Source organism: Glycine max, chromosome 16 (genome assembly GCF_000004515.6).
Source record: "Glycine max cultivar Williams 82 chromosome 16, Glycine_max_v4.0, whole genome shotgun sequence".
NCBI lineage: Eukaryota > Viridiplantae > Streptophyta > Magnoliopsida > Fabales > Fabaceae > Glycine > Glycine max.
The window spans coordinates 179,775-197,680 of NC_038252.2; the positions used below are offsets into that span (position 1 = coordinate 179,775).

At 30.9% G+C, this 17,906-nt stretch overlaps 2 protein-coding genes across 8 annotated transcripts; one reads left to right on the top strand and one right to left on the bottom strand.

Annotated features, from left to right (window-relative positions):
• Window positions 1-3,661: 3,661 nt before the first annotated feature.
• Window positions 3,662-12,210, top strand: LOC100802316 (probable ion channel SYM8). 7 transcript variants are annotated; one of them, XM_003548305.5, is made up of 12 exons: window positions 3,667-4,638; window positions 4,993-5,061; window positions 5,138-5,755; window positions 5,948-6,130; window positions 6,283-6,342; window positions 6,447-6,650; window positions 7,039-7,287; window positions 7,529-7,627; window positions 9,489-9,683; window positions 11,445-11,537; window positions 11,612-11,854; window positions 11,939-12,210. In XM_003548305.5, the coding sequence occupies exons 1-12, from the start codon at window positions 4,312-4,314 to the stop codon at window positions 12,155-12,157; spliced, it is 2,559 nt and encodes an 852-aa protein (XP_003548353.1). In that variant the 5' UTR covers window positions 3,667-4,311; the 3' UTR covers window positions 12,158-12,210. The 7 variants fall into 7 exon arrangements, 3 of the variants coding, with proteins under 3 accessions (XP_040866618.1, XP_003548353.1, XP_006598803.1); XM_006598740.4 differs by having other exon boundaries at window positions 3,667-4,631; XR_001385523.3 differs by lacking the exon at window positions 11,939-12,210 and having other exon boundaries at window positions 3,662-4,638; window positions 11,461-11,537; window positions 11,612-11,753.
• Window positions 12,211-14,920: 2,710 nt separating this feature from the next.
• On the bottom strand, window positions 14,921-16,508 carry GLYI-22 (putative lactoylglutathione lyase). Its single transcript, NM_001353887.1, has 2 exons — window positions 16,154-16,508; window positions 14,921-15,536 (listed from the first exon to the last, which is right to left on the bottom strand). Exons 1-2 carry the CDS (start codon window positions 16,300-16,302, stop codon window positions 15,137-15,139), a joined length of 549 nt encoding a protein of 182 aa, NP_001340816.1. The 5' UTR covers window positions 16,303-16,508; the 3' UTR covers window positions 14,921-15,136.
• Window positions 16,509-17,906: the final 1,398 nt, after the last annotated feature.

The following is a 17,906-nucleotide window of genomic DNA, read 5'->3' on the forward strand; positions in this document are numbered from 1 at the left end:
AAAATTTTGATTTTTATTTCTAACAAAAATTTCAAATTTTGAATTTAGATTTTATCATTTATCTTATCCAAAATTAACTACATTTCAAATTATCGGTATTAAATCCTATTCGATTTTGTAAAAATTTTGATTGTGGGAGGAATTTAGATTTTGATATTATTTTACTTCGAGTCAACTTGAAAATATAACGGTTATATTTTTTAAAATAAAAAATTCTATATCTTTGTTTTTAATTCAATTATTTAAAAAATGTTTCTTTTCTGTTCTTAATTCAGTTATATTCGAACAAACCTGAGTAGTTTCTTTAGCTTTTATAATTATTTGATTTAAATTGAAATTAAAAACAAAGAGAACTGGACTGTTAAAATAAAAAATAGAAACAAAAGATAGTGCACAGGAGAATATGATTGTTTTTAAATAATAGTTGGTTATATTATTTATCCTTAACATTTTGAAAAACAAAACTATTAGATATCCCATAGAAGAATCACAAGTATCAACTAATTTAACATAAAATAGATAGTTAGAAGTATTATTGTGAATAAATTACTAAGAAAGAAATCAAGAAATTGTTTAATTAGGTTTAATTTGATTCTTTTATTTTTAAAAGTTTTAATTAGGTCCTTATCTTTTAAAACATATTTAATTTCATCCCTCTTAAAAAAGTTTCAATTAAGTTTTTATTTTTTAAAAAAATCATTCAATCTAGTCATATTTTATACCAAATCTCACTGTATTTTTAAAAAATGTGTGAAGCTAAGCGAATGAAATAAAAACAAATAAAATTCATTTTACGAGATCAAGTTGAAACCTTTAAAAATAAAGAAATCAAATTTAATTTATTTAAAAAAAATAAAAGACTTAATTAAACCTATTATATATAGTTTACCTTATATTTATAACTTATATATATATATATATATAATAATTACATTTTTATATTATAACTCAAAAATAAGATAAAAAAATTTAATTTTAGCGAAAAATGCAAAATAAAAATGTGACAGACGCGACAATACCTTTGTTGCAGATGTATTGCTAATTTATAACTTTTTTTATGTCTACATATAGTAATTACATTTCTTTATATTATAATCCAATAAATTTTATCAGAATAATAGTGCGGACAGCGCTATAGCGGGGCAGCACTTGTGTTTATGGACACCATTGTCTTTCATTTCAGTTACCAAAATATTGAAAATATAAACAAAACTACATTAATTGCCAATTATTCTTATTATTTTAAAAATTAAGGTAATAGACCTGCGAGAATTTTTCCTTCTCAAACACTTCACCCAAACCATAATATCGCTTAAAAATTAGGGATAAAAATGTAACTACGAATTGGTGGCCGAAATATACAAAAACCATGCTTCAAAAAAGGATAGGGATTCTTTTTAAAAAAAAATGGATTAGTCATAAAAAATAAGATATGGATTTCCGAAAAAGATAACGTAGTAATAAGGCAAATTCTTCTGGTTAAAAAAAAGGTCAATTATTTCATTGTCACTTAAGAGTTTAATATTTATGTGTAAAATAATTTTAAATTATTATTTAATCACAAATTAATGTATATATTTTTTCTCGTTATTTAATTAGCATCGCAACATCAAAACAAAATAAAAATGATTAAAATTTAAAACTTTAGTGCTGAAGATTGATACATATACATGCATTTAATTCGATTAAGTATAGATTAAAAACTTAAGTGCGAACCATTGATACTTATAAATATAAGTCTTTATGTAATTTGTCAATTACTATTTAATTAACATTTGTATCATTTTTTTTATAAAAAAACATTTATATCATTTTTTATCCATAAGAATTAGAATAAGTTATTTATTCCATTTGATCAAGTAAGTTGGACTCTATTGACAATATTTATATCATTTGATAAAAGTGTTTTGGTGATTAGTAATTCAAATATTTATACGTGTATAACATTTATATAGTAATTAAAAAAACTAGAATATTAGTTCATCAATTAACATTTAAGTAGCATTTCATCATATTTGCCACAATTGATCCCTATTTTTGCCAATTATCATCAATTCTTTAAAGTCGCTTGATAAAAAGATGAAGTTGATCAATATTTTTTTAATTAAATTTTTAGTTCTTAATTTTTTTTTCACATTTAATTTTTATTTCCTAAACCTTTGGATCAATCCATTGTGAAGAAGTTTTAAGTGGTCCAGTGATAAATCACCTTATTTTACCTAAAATCAATGATGGATTCAAAAATCTTATAAAGGGAAGGCTAAGTTTTTCTTCTTCTTTATAATTGTTTAAATGTTTATCTTTTAAAAAATTACTATTTTTATACATAACTTTAACAATAAGGTCAATTATTCCATTGTTATTTAATTAGCATTGTAACGTCAAAATAAAAAAAAATGTTTTTTTTTTATAAAAAAACTTTAGTGCTGAAGATTGATACATATATGCATTTATTTAATTCGATTAAATATAAATTAAAAACTTGAGTGGGAACCATATAAATATGAGCCCTTTGTGTAATTCGTCAATTACTATTTAGTTAACATTTATATCATATTTTTTATAAAAAAAATATTTATATTAATTTTTTTTCAGTAAAAAAAATTAAAGAGAATATCATAGGATTTACCATAAGTCACACACTCTACGTGTTAAATCTTTTTACAACATTCATGTCATTTGATATAAGTGATGATTAATAATTATTTATATAGTAATTTTAAAAGATTACAATATCATTTCACCAATTAACATTTAAACAACATTTAATCATATTTGACACAAACGATCTTTATCTTTTTAATTAATATTTTAGTTTCTAAATTTTTTTGAAAGTTAATTTTTAGTTTCTAAATTTTTGTTTGACAAATGAATGTCATTAAACTTTTTTATTAAAGTTTTTAGTCCTTAAATATTTTTTTTTTATAATTTTTGAGATCTCATTAAATAAATGAAAATAATAGATTTAAAATCTTGTTTAGGAATTAAAAATTAAAATTCTAAAATTTTAGAAATATTATCAATTAAACAAAAATTTAGAGATTAAAAATATTAATGAAAAAATTGTTGAGAGACCTTAAACGGTGAAACAAATGTTCAGAAATTATAAAAACTAAATTTTTAAAAAGTTAAGGAAATAAAAAATTAATTAAATTTTTTATGATAATTTGCTTCAATATCATTTTCTTTTATAAAACCGTGCATTGTCTCCGTATATAATTTCCGTACCATGTAGAAAAAGACTATGGCTTATTTGTTTGTGCGTATAAATATATGTGAATTCTAGAGTGGACCCAGTGATCTATTTTGATCTGAGGGGTATATTTTACCATAACATTTCTCTGCCACAACAACCAAAGATGCAGCAACGTCACCATCTTAAATTTGCTTCTTCAATCCAGCAATAAGACACTTCACTTCTGAAGGAGGCAAAACAACATCAACATCAACATCATCCATTCTCCATAACTCTAATCAAATCCAATGCTTCTCACGAAACAATTAATAAATCTTCACACTAATTAAATTCCAAATCTATTCACAATCAAATGTTTTTTTTTCTTCTTATTTTCTGATTGAACTTGGATCCATTTGTAGCGAAGAAATTATGAAAAAAATTATAAGATTCTCAACAAACTCATCCAATCCCCTTTTCTCTGACTACGCCACCCCATCCCAATTTGCATTCCAGTCCACGTTTCCTAAACCTCTTTTCACAATCTATAAGATTCACTTTTCATTATGGCTTCAAAATAAAAGTTCATCTGAAGATAAAGAAAAAATATCGATTTTGAGATGCAAAAGATGTAAATTTGATCTATGAAATAAGACTAATCTAACATTCAGAGTTATGCTTCATTTTGGACCATTTATAATATTGGTCCACTTAAAGTAATGTCCTAAAATCAATATTAAAGATTTTTCTTTTCTTTTTCTAACCATGTAGTAATCTTCAACATTTTGTCCTACTTAAGAAGGCAAGTAATCCTCCTGTTGTTGATGGGAATCATTTTGAAGGTAGAAACAGAAAAAAAACTGAAATTTGAAGAAAGGTTGATTGGGTGAGTATCCATTCCACGTCAACATGACAGAAAAAGTGAAAAAGACTACATTCTTAAAACACAGAAGCAGAGGTTGTTCTTCTTCTGTTTCAACTTTCCAACAACAATAGAATAGAATTCAGCACACACAACACATTCTCTTTCTTTGTAGATCCCACTCAACTCACTCAGGACCCATCCCTCAGCATCTGAGAGAGAGCCCCACAAACACAAAGGGAATCTGTCTCAACTCAACTCAGCTCAGTGCAGAATGCGAAAGAGCAATGAGGAATTTCCGAATCTGAGTCTAAGGAAGCCACCCTTAAAGAGGAGCAAGACAATTCCAAATCCAAAACACACCCATTTCTCTGTCTCTGTCTCTGACTCCGACGAGCAATGGAACTACCCTTCTTTTCTTGGCACCACCACCAAGAAAAAAAAAACATCTTTCAAACCCCACAACCTCAACCTTCCCAAACCCTCACTTGTTCCACCACCGCCACCACCACCTCCTCCTCCTCCTTCCACATCCTCGTCGCCACTCTCTTCACAAGTCACCAGACCTCAACACCATCAGCGCTCTCCGATCTTGTATCTGGTTACTTACTTACTTGGTTATACATACATACATACATACATACATACATACATATATATATATATATATATATATATATATATATATATATATATATATATATTCTCTCTGTCTCTCTCTTAACTTTTGCAATTGGATTCTCTCACCAAACCAAAAACTACTTATACTATGTTCTACAAAAGGGTATCAACATTTTTGTGGGACATAGTTCCTATTGGGCTTTTCTGTCTACCATTACTTACTCTTTTGCAATTATCATACTTAAGTTAGATCCCTTTTGTTTGCTCTTCTACGAGACGATACAATTTCTTTGAATATTTCATTCTCAGTCATCTGAACCCTTTTTTGTTGCAGCTTTTTATTGCTTCTATTGTTTTTGTACCCCATTCCGCTTATCTACAATATAAGCTCACAAAACTGGAGGTAAGCTTCTAATTCAACAAATTAATATGGTGATTAACTTGCTGGATAGATTCTTTATCAATTTCTTTGGTTGCAGGATGAGAAACTTAACCTGTGCTGCCAAATTGACTTTTGTCCTGGCAATGAAAGGACATCTTTACAAAAAGTTGATGGTTCATTTTCTTATATCCTGAACGCTGACAGTAGAACAGTTGCTTTGTATATTGTGGTGGTCACCCTCATTTTACCTTTTATGTTGTACAAATATCTTGATTACCTTCCTCAAATAGTAAATTTCTTGAGGAGAACAAACAATAACAAGGAGGATGTACCGTTGAAGAAGAGGGTTGCTTATATGGTAGATGTGTTTTTCTCCATATATCCTTATGCAAAGCTGCTCGCCCTTCTCTTTGCAACTCTATTTCTTATAGGCTTTGGTGGTTTAGCCTTGTATGCGGTGACTGGTGGTAGCCTTGCTGAGGCACTTTGGCATTCTTGGACTTATGTAGCTGACTCAGGAAATCATGCTGAAACAGAAGGAACCGGGCAGAGGATTGTCTCTGTCTCAATTAGTTCAGGTGGTATGTTGATATTTGCTATGATGCTTGGGCTAGTTTCAGATGCTATATCAGAGAAGGTAGATTCTCTCAGAAAAGGGAAGAGTGAAGTGATTGAAAAAAACCACATACTCATTCTTGGTTGGAGTGACAAATTGGTAATCTCCTCGTCAGTTCCCCATGGACTTTTTTGAGTTTTTGATATTTCACATGGAATATGATGTTGGCTGTCATGTTGGGGAATTTGTTTTATCTGATAGCTCCTCTGCATGAGTTCTGTGCATCTGATTTGCATCAATTATTTTTCTTCACAAGAAGAAAAGAAGCTGATACGTGATGCTTGATTGCAGGGCTCACTTTTGAAGCAGTTAGCAATAGCAAATAAGAGTATTGGTGGTGGTGTTATTGTGGTGCTTGCAGAAAAAGAAAAGGAGGAAATGGAAATGGACATAGCAAAGTTGGAATTTGATTTCATGGGAACATCCGTAATTTGTAGAAGTGGCAGTCCTCTTATACTGGCTGACCTAAAGAAGGTATTGATGGGGTATCTTTGACTCTTTGTTCTACTTTCAAGGGAAATGATACCTTTTTATATAATCTCTGAATCATATTATGTGGGGAAAGTGGGTTTTGAGTTGTTTACCTATTTTCTACATTCTCAAATTTAATTATTATTTGTTCACAGGTTTCAGTTTCTAAGGCACGTGCAATCATTGTATTAGCTTCAGATGAAAATGCAGATCAGGTCATTTACCTAACTCATTATTCCTTTGTTAATTGTTATTGTTGTCTAACTCTTCCATAGTAACTTCGTCATAGTCAATGTTTTTCTCAAATCTCTATCTCCAGAGTGATGCACGTGCTTTGAGAGTTGTTCTTAGCCTAACAGGTGTAAGGGAGGGCTTAGGGGGTCATGTTGTTGTGGAGATGAGTGACCTTGACAACGAACCTCTGGTGAAACTTGTTGGCGGAGAACTCATTGAAACAGTTGTTGCACATGATGTAATTGGACGTTTGATGATTCAGTGTGCTCTACAGCCTGGCCTTGCACAGGTTTGTCAAATAACTCAATCCTTCTCGTAAGCATTACTGAAATTGATAGGTCAGTCCTTGAGATGATATCTTCCACCCACCCTCATGAAGTGTTGCTCCCTTTTTCTTCATGTATTCTTAGTGTTTATAATAGCTACTGTGTGTTTACTAAGTCACATACAGAATGCCTCATGAACCCTGACTCTTACTAGATGAATTTCTGCATGAACTATTTTCAATCGTAATATATAGTCTGTTACCTACATACAGAAACTGACTACCATTTTTTCTGTTCTTAAAAGTGTCTCAAACTTTATGGATTTTATCACTCCTCTGTTGCATTTGGTTTCCATGTACCTTTCCATCGTGTGACTCAGTGTTTTGTTCGTTTGCTTCCTCTATTGGCCAGATATGGGAGGATATTTTGGGATTTGAGAATGCGGAGTTTTACATCAAAAGGTGGCCTGAACTGGATGGTCTCTTTTTCAAAGATGTATTAATTTCATTTCCTGATGCAATACCTTGTGGAGTTAAGGTTGCTGCAGATGGGGGCATGATTATCATCAACCCAGATGATAGTTATGTCCTGAGAGATGGGGATGAAGTCCTTGTCATAGCTGAGGATGATGACACTTACGCACCAGGTCCTCTTCCAGAGGTTATCTTTCCGTTCTAGCTTCTCTTGCTGAACTGTGTCCACGTATGATTGCTTTATTGGAAAATATACTGATTTGGTGCTTAGAATCTAGTATATGTTGCACATTGTCTTGGATTTATTAAATTAATGATAGTAGGTGACTCATGATAAATTCCTGCCATCAGAAACGCATGCACAAACACGTCTATCTCTCTCTATGTGTGTATTACATGCTGTTTTTAATGTTAAATATCTTGGACAGGTACATAAGGGACTTTGTTCAAGGATACATGATCCACCTAAGTATCCTGACAAGATATTGTTTTGTGGCTGGCGTCGTGATATTGATGATATGATCATGGTAATTCTCTAAATTGCCTACGCTATATTATGGTCTTATGTATCCTTACTTTTTTTTTACAAGTGACGCTGGTATCATGCACCATCCTATTGATGTTTAGAAAGAACCAATTCTCTTCTTTAATATCTTTCTATACGCTTAACAAGAACCAAGGAGCTGGTATTCTTTTTGCTAAGATCATCATGTGTCCCAACATGGCTACACCCTTTGGTTGTGGTACTATTCTCAGCTATGGTGGCCATGCCTTGGCCACAAGGGGCCTCCAGGGGGTTTCAAACCCCTTCAAGCTGGTGATTTTATTTTTTTATCATTCAGAAAGATTAAACAGAAACAGGAAACAAGAAGCTAACAAACTAAGTTTTCCCTCTAGGGGTCCCAATGCCTAAAGCATCAGCTAAAAGGGTAAACTTAAATAGCAGGTGGGACAATGGTCCCAAACAGTGAGAGGAGAATCCAGGGTGCCTCCAGCTATAGCTAACTAACCTGCACATTTGTTCCCCTCCCTATAAGTATGGATGAAGGAAAGGGACCAAGCTTGATGACAAAGAGCTTCAATCTTCTGAACAACAGGAGCATAAGGATGCGTTGAGTCCACACCTTTCATGATTAAATTCAAAGCAATCTTGGAATTAGATTCACGAACGATGGTTCTGTGACCCAAATTCCAACACAAAATCATACCAAAATTGATTGCAAGGAGGTCAGCATTCAAGCTAGTAGTGTAACCACAGCTTCCGAATCATAACCAGTGATCCAGTTGCCACGCTGATCCCTATTGATACCACCAAATCCAGCATTAACAGGGTTGCCTATGGAGCTTCTGTCGGTGTTCATATCTTCATTATCCATAGCCATCTTTCCCAACTAAATTTGTCTTAATTGTGTTAACAGGTTTATGGAGTCAATTTCCAGAATCTAGTGGCCTGTTTGATTCTTTTTATTTTTTTAAACAAAAAATTATTTCATAGAACTATTTCACAGACTAAAAATATCCAAAAAAAACCTGTTTTATGAATATTGTTTTGAAAATTAAATTCTGAAAGCTTACAAATGTTCTCTGATTGCAGCTGAGGTCCGGGTGGTGATGGTGGTTTGAAGTGAGAGTAGGGAATCCACGAATATAGGTTAAAGGAAACAAAAAAATTTGTGTTCCTAATTTTCTACTCCAAAACCGGTTGTAGAGAATAAGTTTTCAAAACAGTTAAAAAATAGACAGACTGCTTTTTTGGTGTAAACTAAAACATGGATACAGATATGCATCAAGGATTATTTCATTTGTGACCACGAAGTAATTACCAAACTTAAAAATGAAGCCTTATTGTATTGCTGTACAACCAATCATATTCTATGGGAGTGAATACTAAATTTTAACGGACAACAAAAGAAAAGAGAGACTAGGTAACATGAATTTTAAAAATAACCTTATATCATAATATAAATTATTTATTATAAATTTAAATATAAAACACTAGTTAGGTTTAGTGTGCTGTTTATGGAAACATCAGAACAACACTTTTATTACATCCAATAATCTCTACTTAAATGCATTGAATTTATTGTATTTCAACCAAGAAGAAACAGCATCTATTAATGCCTGCTGGTCTAATTAATTAGGTTTAATGTATTAATTACAATTGTTTATGGAAACATCAGAAAATCACCAAATATAAAAAAGGAAAGATCAGAATGACAGCAGTGAACATATACGCAGAAACTGCATCCAATAATCTCTATGGGATTATGTAATAATGGTAAATAGTCACACATAGCTTTAATCTAATAGATTCATCTCCTACTAATATGCAACTTGACTCTAGCTTCGTTATCCTCTAAGATTTCCTTAATCGTTGTTGTTTCATAGGTTTTAGAGGCACTCTTGGCTCCTGGTTCAGAACTTTGGATGTTCAATGAGGTTCCTGAAAAGGAAAGAGAAAAGAAGCTTGTTGATGGTGGACTTGATGTTTCTGAGTTAGAGAACATAAAACTTGTCCATAGGGAGGGTAATGCTGTGATTAGGCGGCACCTGGAGGGTCTTCCACTGGAGACTTTTGATTCTGTAAGTTTTGAATCTTTTTCTCTTCATATTATTGCATTTCAGGTATGAAATGAATCGATGTGCCTTGAGGAAGGAATCCTCTAGCTCTTATGCACCATGTGAATATTAGAGGCTGGTGTCATAAATAACTAAAAGGTAAAGCTGGACATTAATAGATGATCATATTTATGCAAATTAATTCAATAAGAATTTTGGATAGCTGATTGAGTATACTTCTATCCCATTTGTATAATTTTAGCAATATCCTTTCTCCTTTCAAGAATAGAAAAAAGGAAAAATTGCAAATTTGGTCCCCCTGGTTGTCTCCAATTTCGATTTTAGTCTCCCTTTAAATTTATTCACAAATTTAGTCTCTCATTTATGTCCAATCCCGTAAATTTGATCCTCAAGCCTAGATTTAGACATTGATTGTTACAAACGAACATTGACTGTTATGTGTCACGTTGTGATTGGACCATAAAGGATCTGCGTGTCGTATCAACCCCTAAAACAACAATCACTCAATTGAGAAATACTCCAATTAAATGACTTGAAAACCCTAGAACTGTTCAATTAAACACAAAGACACAAAACAAACTTTCAGGGAGAAAATGAAGACCTGTTTATACTTCTTCTTACGCTTTCCATTGGCGGTTTCGATGACAAACTCTGTGGAGAAGATGTTAGTGAGCTTGGCACCATAACTGTTTCGTCCGCCGGTAGTCTTCTTCTCGTTGTCATTGTTGAAGACGTAGACCTTATCATTGTAGTTGTTGCTAGTAAGGAGGTGGCCGAAGATGAGTTCAGGGACGTAGACCTTATCTTCCTGGTGGATCTCCACGGGAACACCGTCGCCATTGTTGAAGACGGAGATGGTATTGGCCTCGGCGTTGATGGTGACCTTGAGGGCATCCATGGACGGGTCGTGTTGCTTGTTGTTGGTGGCGTTGACGAGGATCTCGTCGAAGATCTTGTAGAGGCCGAGGATGTAGGAGACGGTGCGGTGCACCATCTCGTCGTTCTCGTACACCCACAACGTCTGCGTGTGCTTCCCGACGGAGCTGACGTAGGTGTCGAGGTGGAGGAGGATGAGCTCCAGCTGTGTCTTTCTTTGGTACATTTGTCTAGAGAGAGAGAGAGATCAAGAAGATGGTTCAAAAATGTTTTTTGCATAAAGGTTTGGAATAGTCCAATCAGAAGGTGACATGTGGTAAACCGTCAACATCCAAATCTGGCTTTGGGGACCAAATTTACGGGATTGGACATAAAATGGAGATTAAATTCGTGAATAAATTTAAATGTGGACTAAAATCGAAATTGGAGACAACTAGGGGGACCAAATTTACAATTTTAGCTAGAAAAAATGATTCGGTTAGAATGATTTCCACCACAAGGTTTGTGGATGGGATAAAATATCCATGCTGTCAAAAAATAATTATGAGCAACGCAAAAGTCTTATTTTAGTAGGTGAGGTTGGGTCTGTTAAAGACCAAATTGCCAAATATGGCAAGCTTATATATCTTTCATTTTCCATTTTTTGTCCCAAGATCTTTCTAAAACTCTGCAAAAGCTTTAGATTGTATTTCATTCGCGTTTCTCCTTGTCTCGTTTCTCACATTCTAATACTTTGCTCAATTTTAAACATTATTGTACCCAAGTAAACTTACGAGCAAAGTGTTGAAATAGGATTAAGTGTAATAAAATATCTCTAGCTAGATTAAAGGCAGTCAAGCAAAGTAAAATAAAGTTTTATTCAACTGTATACTAACTACAAGAGGACAGATCCTTATTCTTGCAGATGAGTCAGTGGAGGACTCTGTAGCTCACTCTGACTCAAGGTCCCTAGCTACCCTTCTACTCATTCGGGACATACAGGTATCCAGTTTTGTTGCATTTGAAATTAAGGTTATCATGTTCACATCACTGACTATTGTCTCATGTTGTGGTAGTCAAAACGTCTACCATACAAAGACACTGGGTTCTCTCACAACTCTTGGATCCGTGACATGCAGCAAGCTTCAGTTAAATCAATTATAATTAGTGAAATTTTAGATTCTAGGACTAGAAATCTAGTGTCTGTGTCAAGAATCAGTGATTATGTGTTATCTAATGAGCTGGTTAGCATGGCACTAGCAATGGTGGCAGAAGACAAGCAAATTAACCGTGTTCTTGAGGAATTATTTGCAGAGGAGGTATCAGTGGGTTGAACTTATTATTATTGCTTTATTCTGAAGAAATTTCTATGGTAAAATTACATATAGGTTGACTTATGGCAGGGGAACGAGATGTGTACGAAAGCAGCAGAGTTGTATTTATTTGACAAGGAAGAAGTGTGTTTCTATGATATAATGATTAGGGGTCGTACAAGAAACGAGATTGTTATCGGCTATCGCCTGGCTAACCAAGATCGAGCTATTATCAACCCTTCTCAAAAGTCGCTGCCAAGAATATGGTCCATTGCTGATGTTTTTGTTGTTATTGCCAAAGGAGATTGACAATTTCAAACATTTCTTTTTTTTAGAATATGGATATTAAAATTAATTTACAATTTTTTTTTTGTAATTAATTTATGAAATTTAATTATAAATTAGTAAAATAGAAATATATAAATGATATAAAATGAAATTAAAATGATTTATATATTAAATATTTTTTAATTTATAAATTTTGATAATTTGAAGAAAAATTAATAACTTTTTACTAATGATACATAAAAATAATATTAATATAATTAACTAAATAAAACAAGAATCTTAGTGATTAATTATTTTGTGTAAGAACAAAGGATCATAAGTTTCAAGTCAACACTAATATGTTACATCAAAATCAACGTTTGTTCAATGAATCAAATTTACATATTAAAAAAATATAGGGGATTGAAATTATAATTTAATATTTTATTTAACGTCCAATATTATCTATAACTATTAATAAAAATAATTATTCCTTTGGTATACACATTTTATTGGATAATTTTATTCTTAAATCACTTTTTTAAATTTTTCATCTAAATTTCAAATCAACTTTTTTTTTTATTATTTAAAATTTTTAGAGAGACACGGAATGCCTCTCTTCCCCTAATATTTATAAACTTGTAAAATAATCTTTTTTCACATATAGAAGATAGGTAACTGGGAAGGAGTTCAAGTGGTAACTCTTAACATATGTATGTAGAAACTATGTACACATTGCTCTATGATAAAAGAAAGATTTTGCTGTGACTCGAAGTGGTCTATGTAGAATTCACTTTCTTGTGTGTCTTTTCATATTAAATAAGCAGCAGCTCGAGAGAAAGGGGACAAAGAAAACAGAAAATTCAAATTCATTTATAAGTTAGTTAACAAATCGATTAACATATAATCATCTAAATCCAATTTAAGGGGTCTCACGAACTTGAGAGGCCTAAAAAAAATTTAAAAATAAAATCTTTTATTTACTCATAAAATAGTTTATTAAAATTATCATTATTTTATTTAAAATTTATTTTTAAATATAATTTTATAATAATTTTTTTTGAAGTATATTAGTACAATAAAATTATCATTTATAAGCAAATTCTTTTATTTACTCATAATTTTTTTCTTGGGTCTTAAGTCAACCCAGTCGAATTCAAACTAGTTGATATTGTGAATGTATCCTTTAGCAGTTAATTTTTTATTTTAATTTAAGATTTCAATTTAAGATTACTCGTTAAGTTCAAATAATTTTATTCTGATTAGTTCACATGTTTGATGATTTTTAACAGTTACTTTGATACTGTTGTACTAATACCTATATTGTTACGATCAATCTTTTTTTTATTTAATAACTTCTTTTTATTTTTAATAAAAAAAATTAGGAAAAAAAATACAAGTTAGTGTTGTTATTTTAAAGGGAAAAAAAGAGTATTTTGAAAGGACTGAAATTTTACGTTCTTTAAGAAACCTTTAAAATCAAATAAATTTAAGTTAAGTCACTCTAGTAAGCTAACCAGTAATTATTGATGATGTGTACCCCTTTTTAAAAACAGTTTTGGTTTCTGTGTATTCTGTGGTGGATGCAAGTTACAAATAATTATTTTGGGAGAATCATGTGACATGATGAGATAAATATATAAAATCTATACATGCCCTTATCATGAACAATTTGAAGATGAGAGGATTTGATTCTAACAATTATAGTACTATCTTATGATCAGAATGGACATGAAATTGAAGAACAGTTTAACGGTTGCAAAGATGGACCTCCTGACATTCAAGAAAACAGGCTACATATCCTAGCTAATCTCTATCCTTAAAAAAACAAAAAAGCTAATCTCTTTCAAATGGCCCGTGATCTTAAAAAACAAATAATCACTGAAAAATTGAAATAATTATTTGTTTTAAATTTAATTTTAAAAGGCATGCATTCCAACCTCATTTTATTAAAGTTTAAAAATGAAAAATATTGCTCTCTTTATAATTAAACAATCAAGATGAAATCCAAAGAACTTACGTCCCTATAAACAAATGGGAATTCGAAATTAAAAAAGAAAAAATAAATAAAAGAAATGGTATGCAGTTGGCACAATTACTATTAGATTACACTCTTATTACTAAACAATAGATTTTCATTTTGAAAAGATTTAGGATAAATAATCATTTTTGTTTTTGGTTGTGCAGAATGTTGATAAATTTATTCTCGAAAAATAAAAATTTAAATTTTAGTCTACAAAAGTTAAAAAGTAGGACAAGTTCATTCATGCATGTGTTAACTTCTTTTCGTTAAGGTTAATGAGTTTACATGATACATTAAGGGGACAACTTTATCCGTGTCTTACATATTCATGGATGGATGAAAATAACTATTTATTCAAAATATAATTTAATTTTTATCTCTTCTCTCTTTTTTAATAGTTACAAGTATAACATTACAATAAATACTTAAAAAAATAAAAAAGCAATATTGTTCTAATTTTTTTAATATGACAATACCTTATCCAAAATATGAAACTCAGATAAAAATGCATAATCATTAAGTTAATCCTTATAAAAAAAATGAGACTCAACTTGATTTTGTCACTATCTAATATTGTCACAATAGAAATTTCACAAGTCAAATTATGCTTATTAATTATTATTATGTTTGGTCTAACTTATATTTGTTTTTCTATTTTTTTTTAAGTGTTGATTGTAATGTTATACTTACAACAATTAAAAAAAAGATGAAAATTAAACTATATTTTGAGTTAATAGTTATTTTTGTTCCTGATATGGAGAACACGGACAAATTTGATCATGAATGTGTCACGTAAGTTTTTTCATTAACGATAACGGACATAATTTCATGGATAAATAAATTTATCGTACATTAAAATTTGAATTTTCATTTTTAAAAATAAATTTATAAGCATTCTACACGTTTAAAGATAAAAATAACTATTTATTCTAATGTTTTTTTTTTTTTACTGTTACCGTTTATTTCTCCCTTTCCTCTCGTTGGATAAAAAGCCTTAATTATATTGAAATCTTCAACATATCCATCACCAAATTGTCCATCATCAGCATAGACACAGATTCGTCTGCAAAGCAGTTAATGTTCAATGTAGTAGCTTCCCCTGCTGCGAGCTGCTTTAGAGGGCATGAGGAAATGGGAAGCACAGGGAGATTTTGGCAGTTGCATATTTCTATCATATATCCATCTGGGTCATGAAAGAAGAGCTGATCAACTTTAATTCCACCCTCTTCCACAACTGCTCTCACATACTCAATCTTCATTGCATCCAGTTTCTGCATTATAACTTTCATGTCTGAGCATTGAAACGATATATGATTTTCTTTCGGGTTGATCTCTCTTTTTTCCACCGGAACCTTTTCTGACTCTAGCAGGTGAATGCCAATGCCATAATTGAATAACCTAAACAACATTCATTCATTCGTGTCGTTAACTTTAGACATGGACCAATTAATAAGCAACTATATATCATAAATATTTATTTAATGTTGTTTATATTTTTTTTTTCATATTTTACCACATATAATATGATCTATGTACATTTATACTTTTGTTTCAGGTGTCCACCTATGCATCTTATCCTAATTATTATGATTGGAAGTTTAGACCAGCTGGATGAGAAGAGTAGGTGTGGTGCACGTTTTATATTTTGTTATCATTATACTGAGAACTATTAATTTTACTGATTGATTATTTTTACTAAAATTTCTTTTTTTAATTACATTTTTTTAATTAAAAAACTCAAATATAAATTCTTACTTAAAAAACATCAAATCTGATATCACTCAAACTAAAAAAATGTTGATAGATGTGTTGATATTAAAATTGTAATAATGAAATATGGATGTTGTAATGTAAAGTTTTGACTGATTCTTGTTGTAGTCCTTGCATTTTCAATTATATGAAACGCATCTAAAGGAAAGTGCCTAGCGAGTGTAGAAGTTAAGCAAGTAGAATGGCAGGTAATTTGTTTGATGTAGCTAAAAGAAGTTTTGGAAAATGAAAGAGAATTGACTTACCAAGCCCCTTCAAATTTGAAAGAAGATGGCCTCTTGATGAGCACAAATCCAAGGACATCCTGGTAGAATTTCACAGACTCACTCACACTCTTACATACAAAAGAAACGTGGTTTAGTGAAAGCAAAGGTAGAGGTTCCATTTTTCCCATCTCACACACTTGCAAATTAAAGCAATGCCTAACTAAGGAAATTCGTGTGTAATTGTGTTGTGGCAACCAACCTTACACTGAGCTTATATAAAGGCAGAATTGAAGCTTAGACAGATAAAGGAAAAAGGAGATTATCTGTTCACACCTCATCAATCTCAACAACTACTCATTGTTCCACCATGGCCCCTCTCGATTTAATATTGTCCATGGGAAACAGCTTATTTGAAACAAATCTCGAAAAACTATATCACGTTATTTAAAGATTTTATGATAATAAAGTAATGCCTCGAAAATTAAAACAACGTTATATTTGCATTGAAAAATAATTTTTTAACATTGTCTATATTGATTGTTATTATTATAATATTTTAAATTACATAAAATATTTTAATACATAAAAATCAAATTAAAAACAATTATTATATATAAAAAAACATAATGTTCTTTTATATAAAATACTAGTATTATTATTTTTTACTTAAATTGAAATAAGCACATATATAAAATTTAAACATTTTTTATTAGACTTAAATTAGTGTCATGATGAAAAAAAAATAGTACATTTAATATACTTGTGACTTACGAATAAATTATAGTTTCTTTTTTTGACAGAAACTTCAGATCATTTCATTCAATAAAAGAGAATCAATATAATTTGGAATGTAATTATAAAATGCAAACTGACATGAAATTTAGATTCCCTTGTGAAGCAATGGGTGAGTCGATTAATTTGTTTGCGAGCAAACGGAATCTTACAGTTTTGGATTGATGAAAGATGAGTTTCAGAAATTCTGAAAATATCTCGAAGCTCATTGTTTACGTACATCCTTGTGTGCATGAAATCAATCTCAAGTATGACATTTGCCTCCGGTGTTGGAATTCCACTAAACCAGGATGAAAATGCAGCTACAAAATTACCAACATGTCACACAAAACATATAATACCATGTCATAAGTTGTTGGCAGCGCTATGGAGCTTCTAATATTTGTAGTTAAATTCATCAATTAAGTTCTGTGATGGATTCAAATTAAAAAAAAAAATGAAAAAGGTACATCAATAACCTAGATTTGCTTTTTTAGATTTTAAACTGAAAAATTATAAAATAAAAATATGTCTCCGCGTCATTTTGATAAGGGCAAAACGTGGCCCATCCATTAATCCCACCGCGTCTCCTTCTGTCTCTTTTAATTTAAAAAACAAAGACATGCCCATTTATTTCAATATATATATAATAAATGATTTTTTTTGGTTCAAGATAATAAGTGATTTCAATCTAGCAAAAGAAAAGAAAAATCATGTCAGCTTGGTCGGGAATTGTTGCTGCGCCACATTTGACACGTGCGTTTTTTTTATACGAGTGTTGTTTAGTTATGATTTGGTATGAGGTCACACACATCGTGTAACAAGAGGTAATTTTTTTAAGAGTATGTTTGTATGGTAGTTTGGGCAATCTTAACCTACGTTTTCAGAACTATGGGAAGTAGCATTGAATTTTGTGTTGTCGCAAGTCTACCATCAAACATGCATAAAATTATTATGAGCAGTAAACAAATTTTCTAAATATTGAACTCAGATGTATATATAAGACTTAAACTTAAAAATA

What these genes read in the sequence shown, in the direction of transcription:
- LOC100802316 (XM_003548305.5), top strand. Translation starts at nt 4,312, where the DNA reads ATGCGAAAGAGCAATGAGGAATTTCCGAATCTGAGTCTAAGGAAGCCA. An exon ending in ATAAGCTCACAAAACTGGAG is followed by an intron (nt 5,062 to 5,137) that starts GTAAGCTTCTAA and finishes CTTTGGTTGCAG; the next exon opens with GATGAGAAACTTAACCTGTG. An exon ending in TTGGTTGGAGTGACAAATTG is followed by an intron (nt 5,756 to 5,947) that starts GTAATCTCCTCG and finishes GCTTGATTGCAG; the next exon opens with GGCTCACTTTTGAAGCAGTT.
- GLYI-22 (NM_001353887.1), bottom strand. Translation starts at nt 16,302, where the DNA reads ATGGGAAAAATGGAACCTCTACCTTTGCTTTCACTAAACCACGTTTCT. An exon ending in TTCAAATTTGAAGGGGCTTG is followed by an intron (nt 15,537 to 16,153) that starts GTAAGTCAATTC and finishes AATGTTGTTTAG; the next exon opens with GTTATTCAATTATGGCATTG.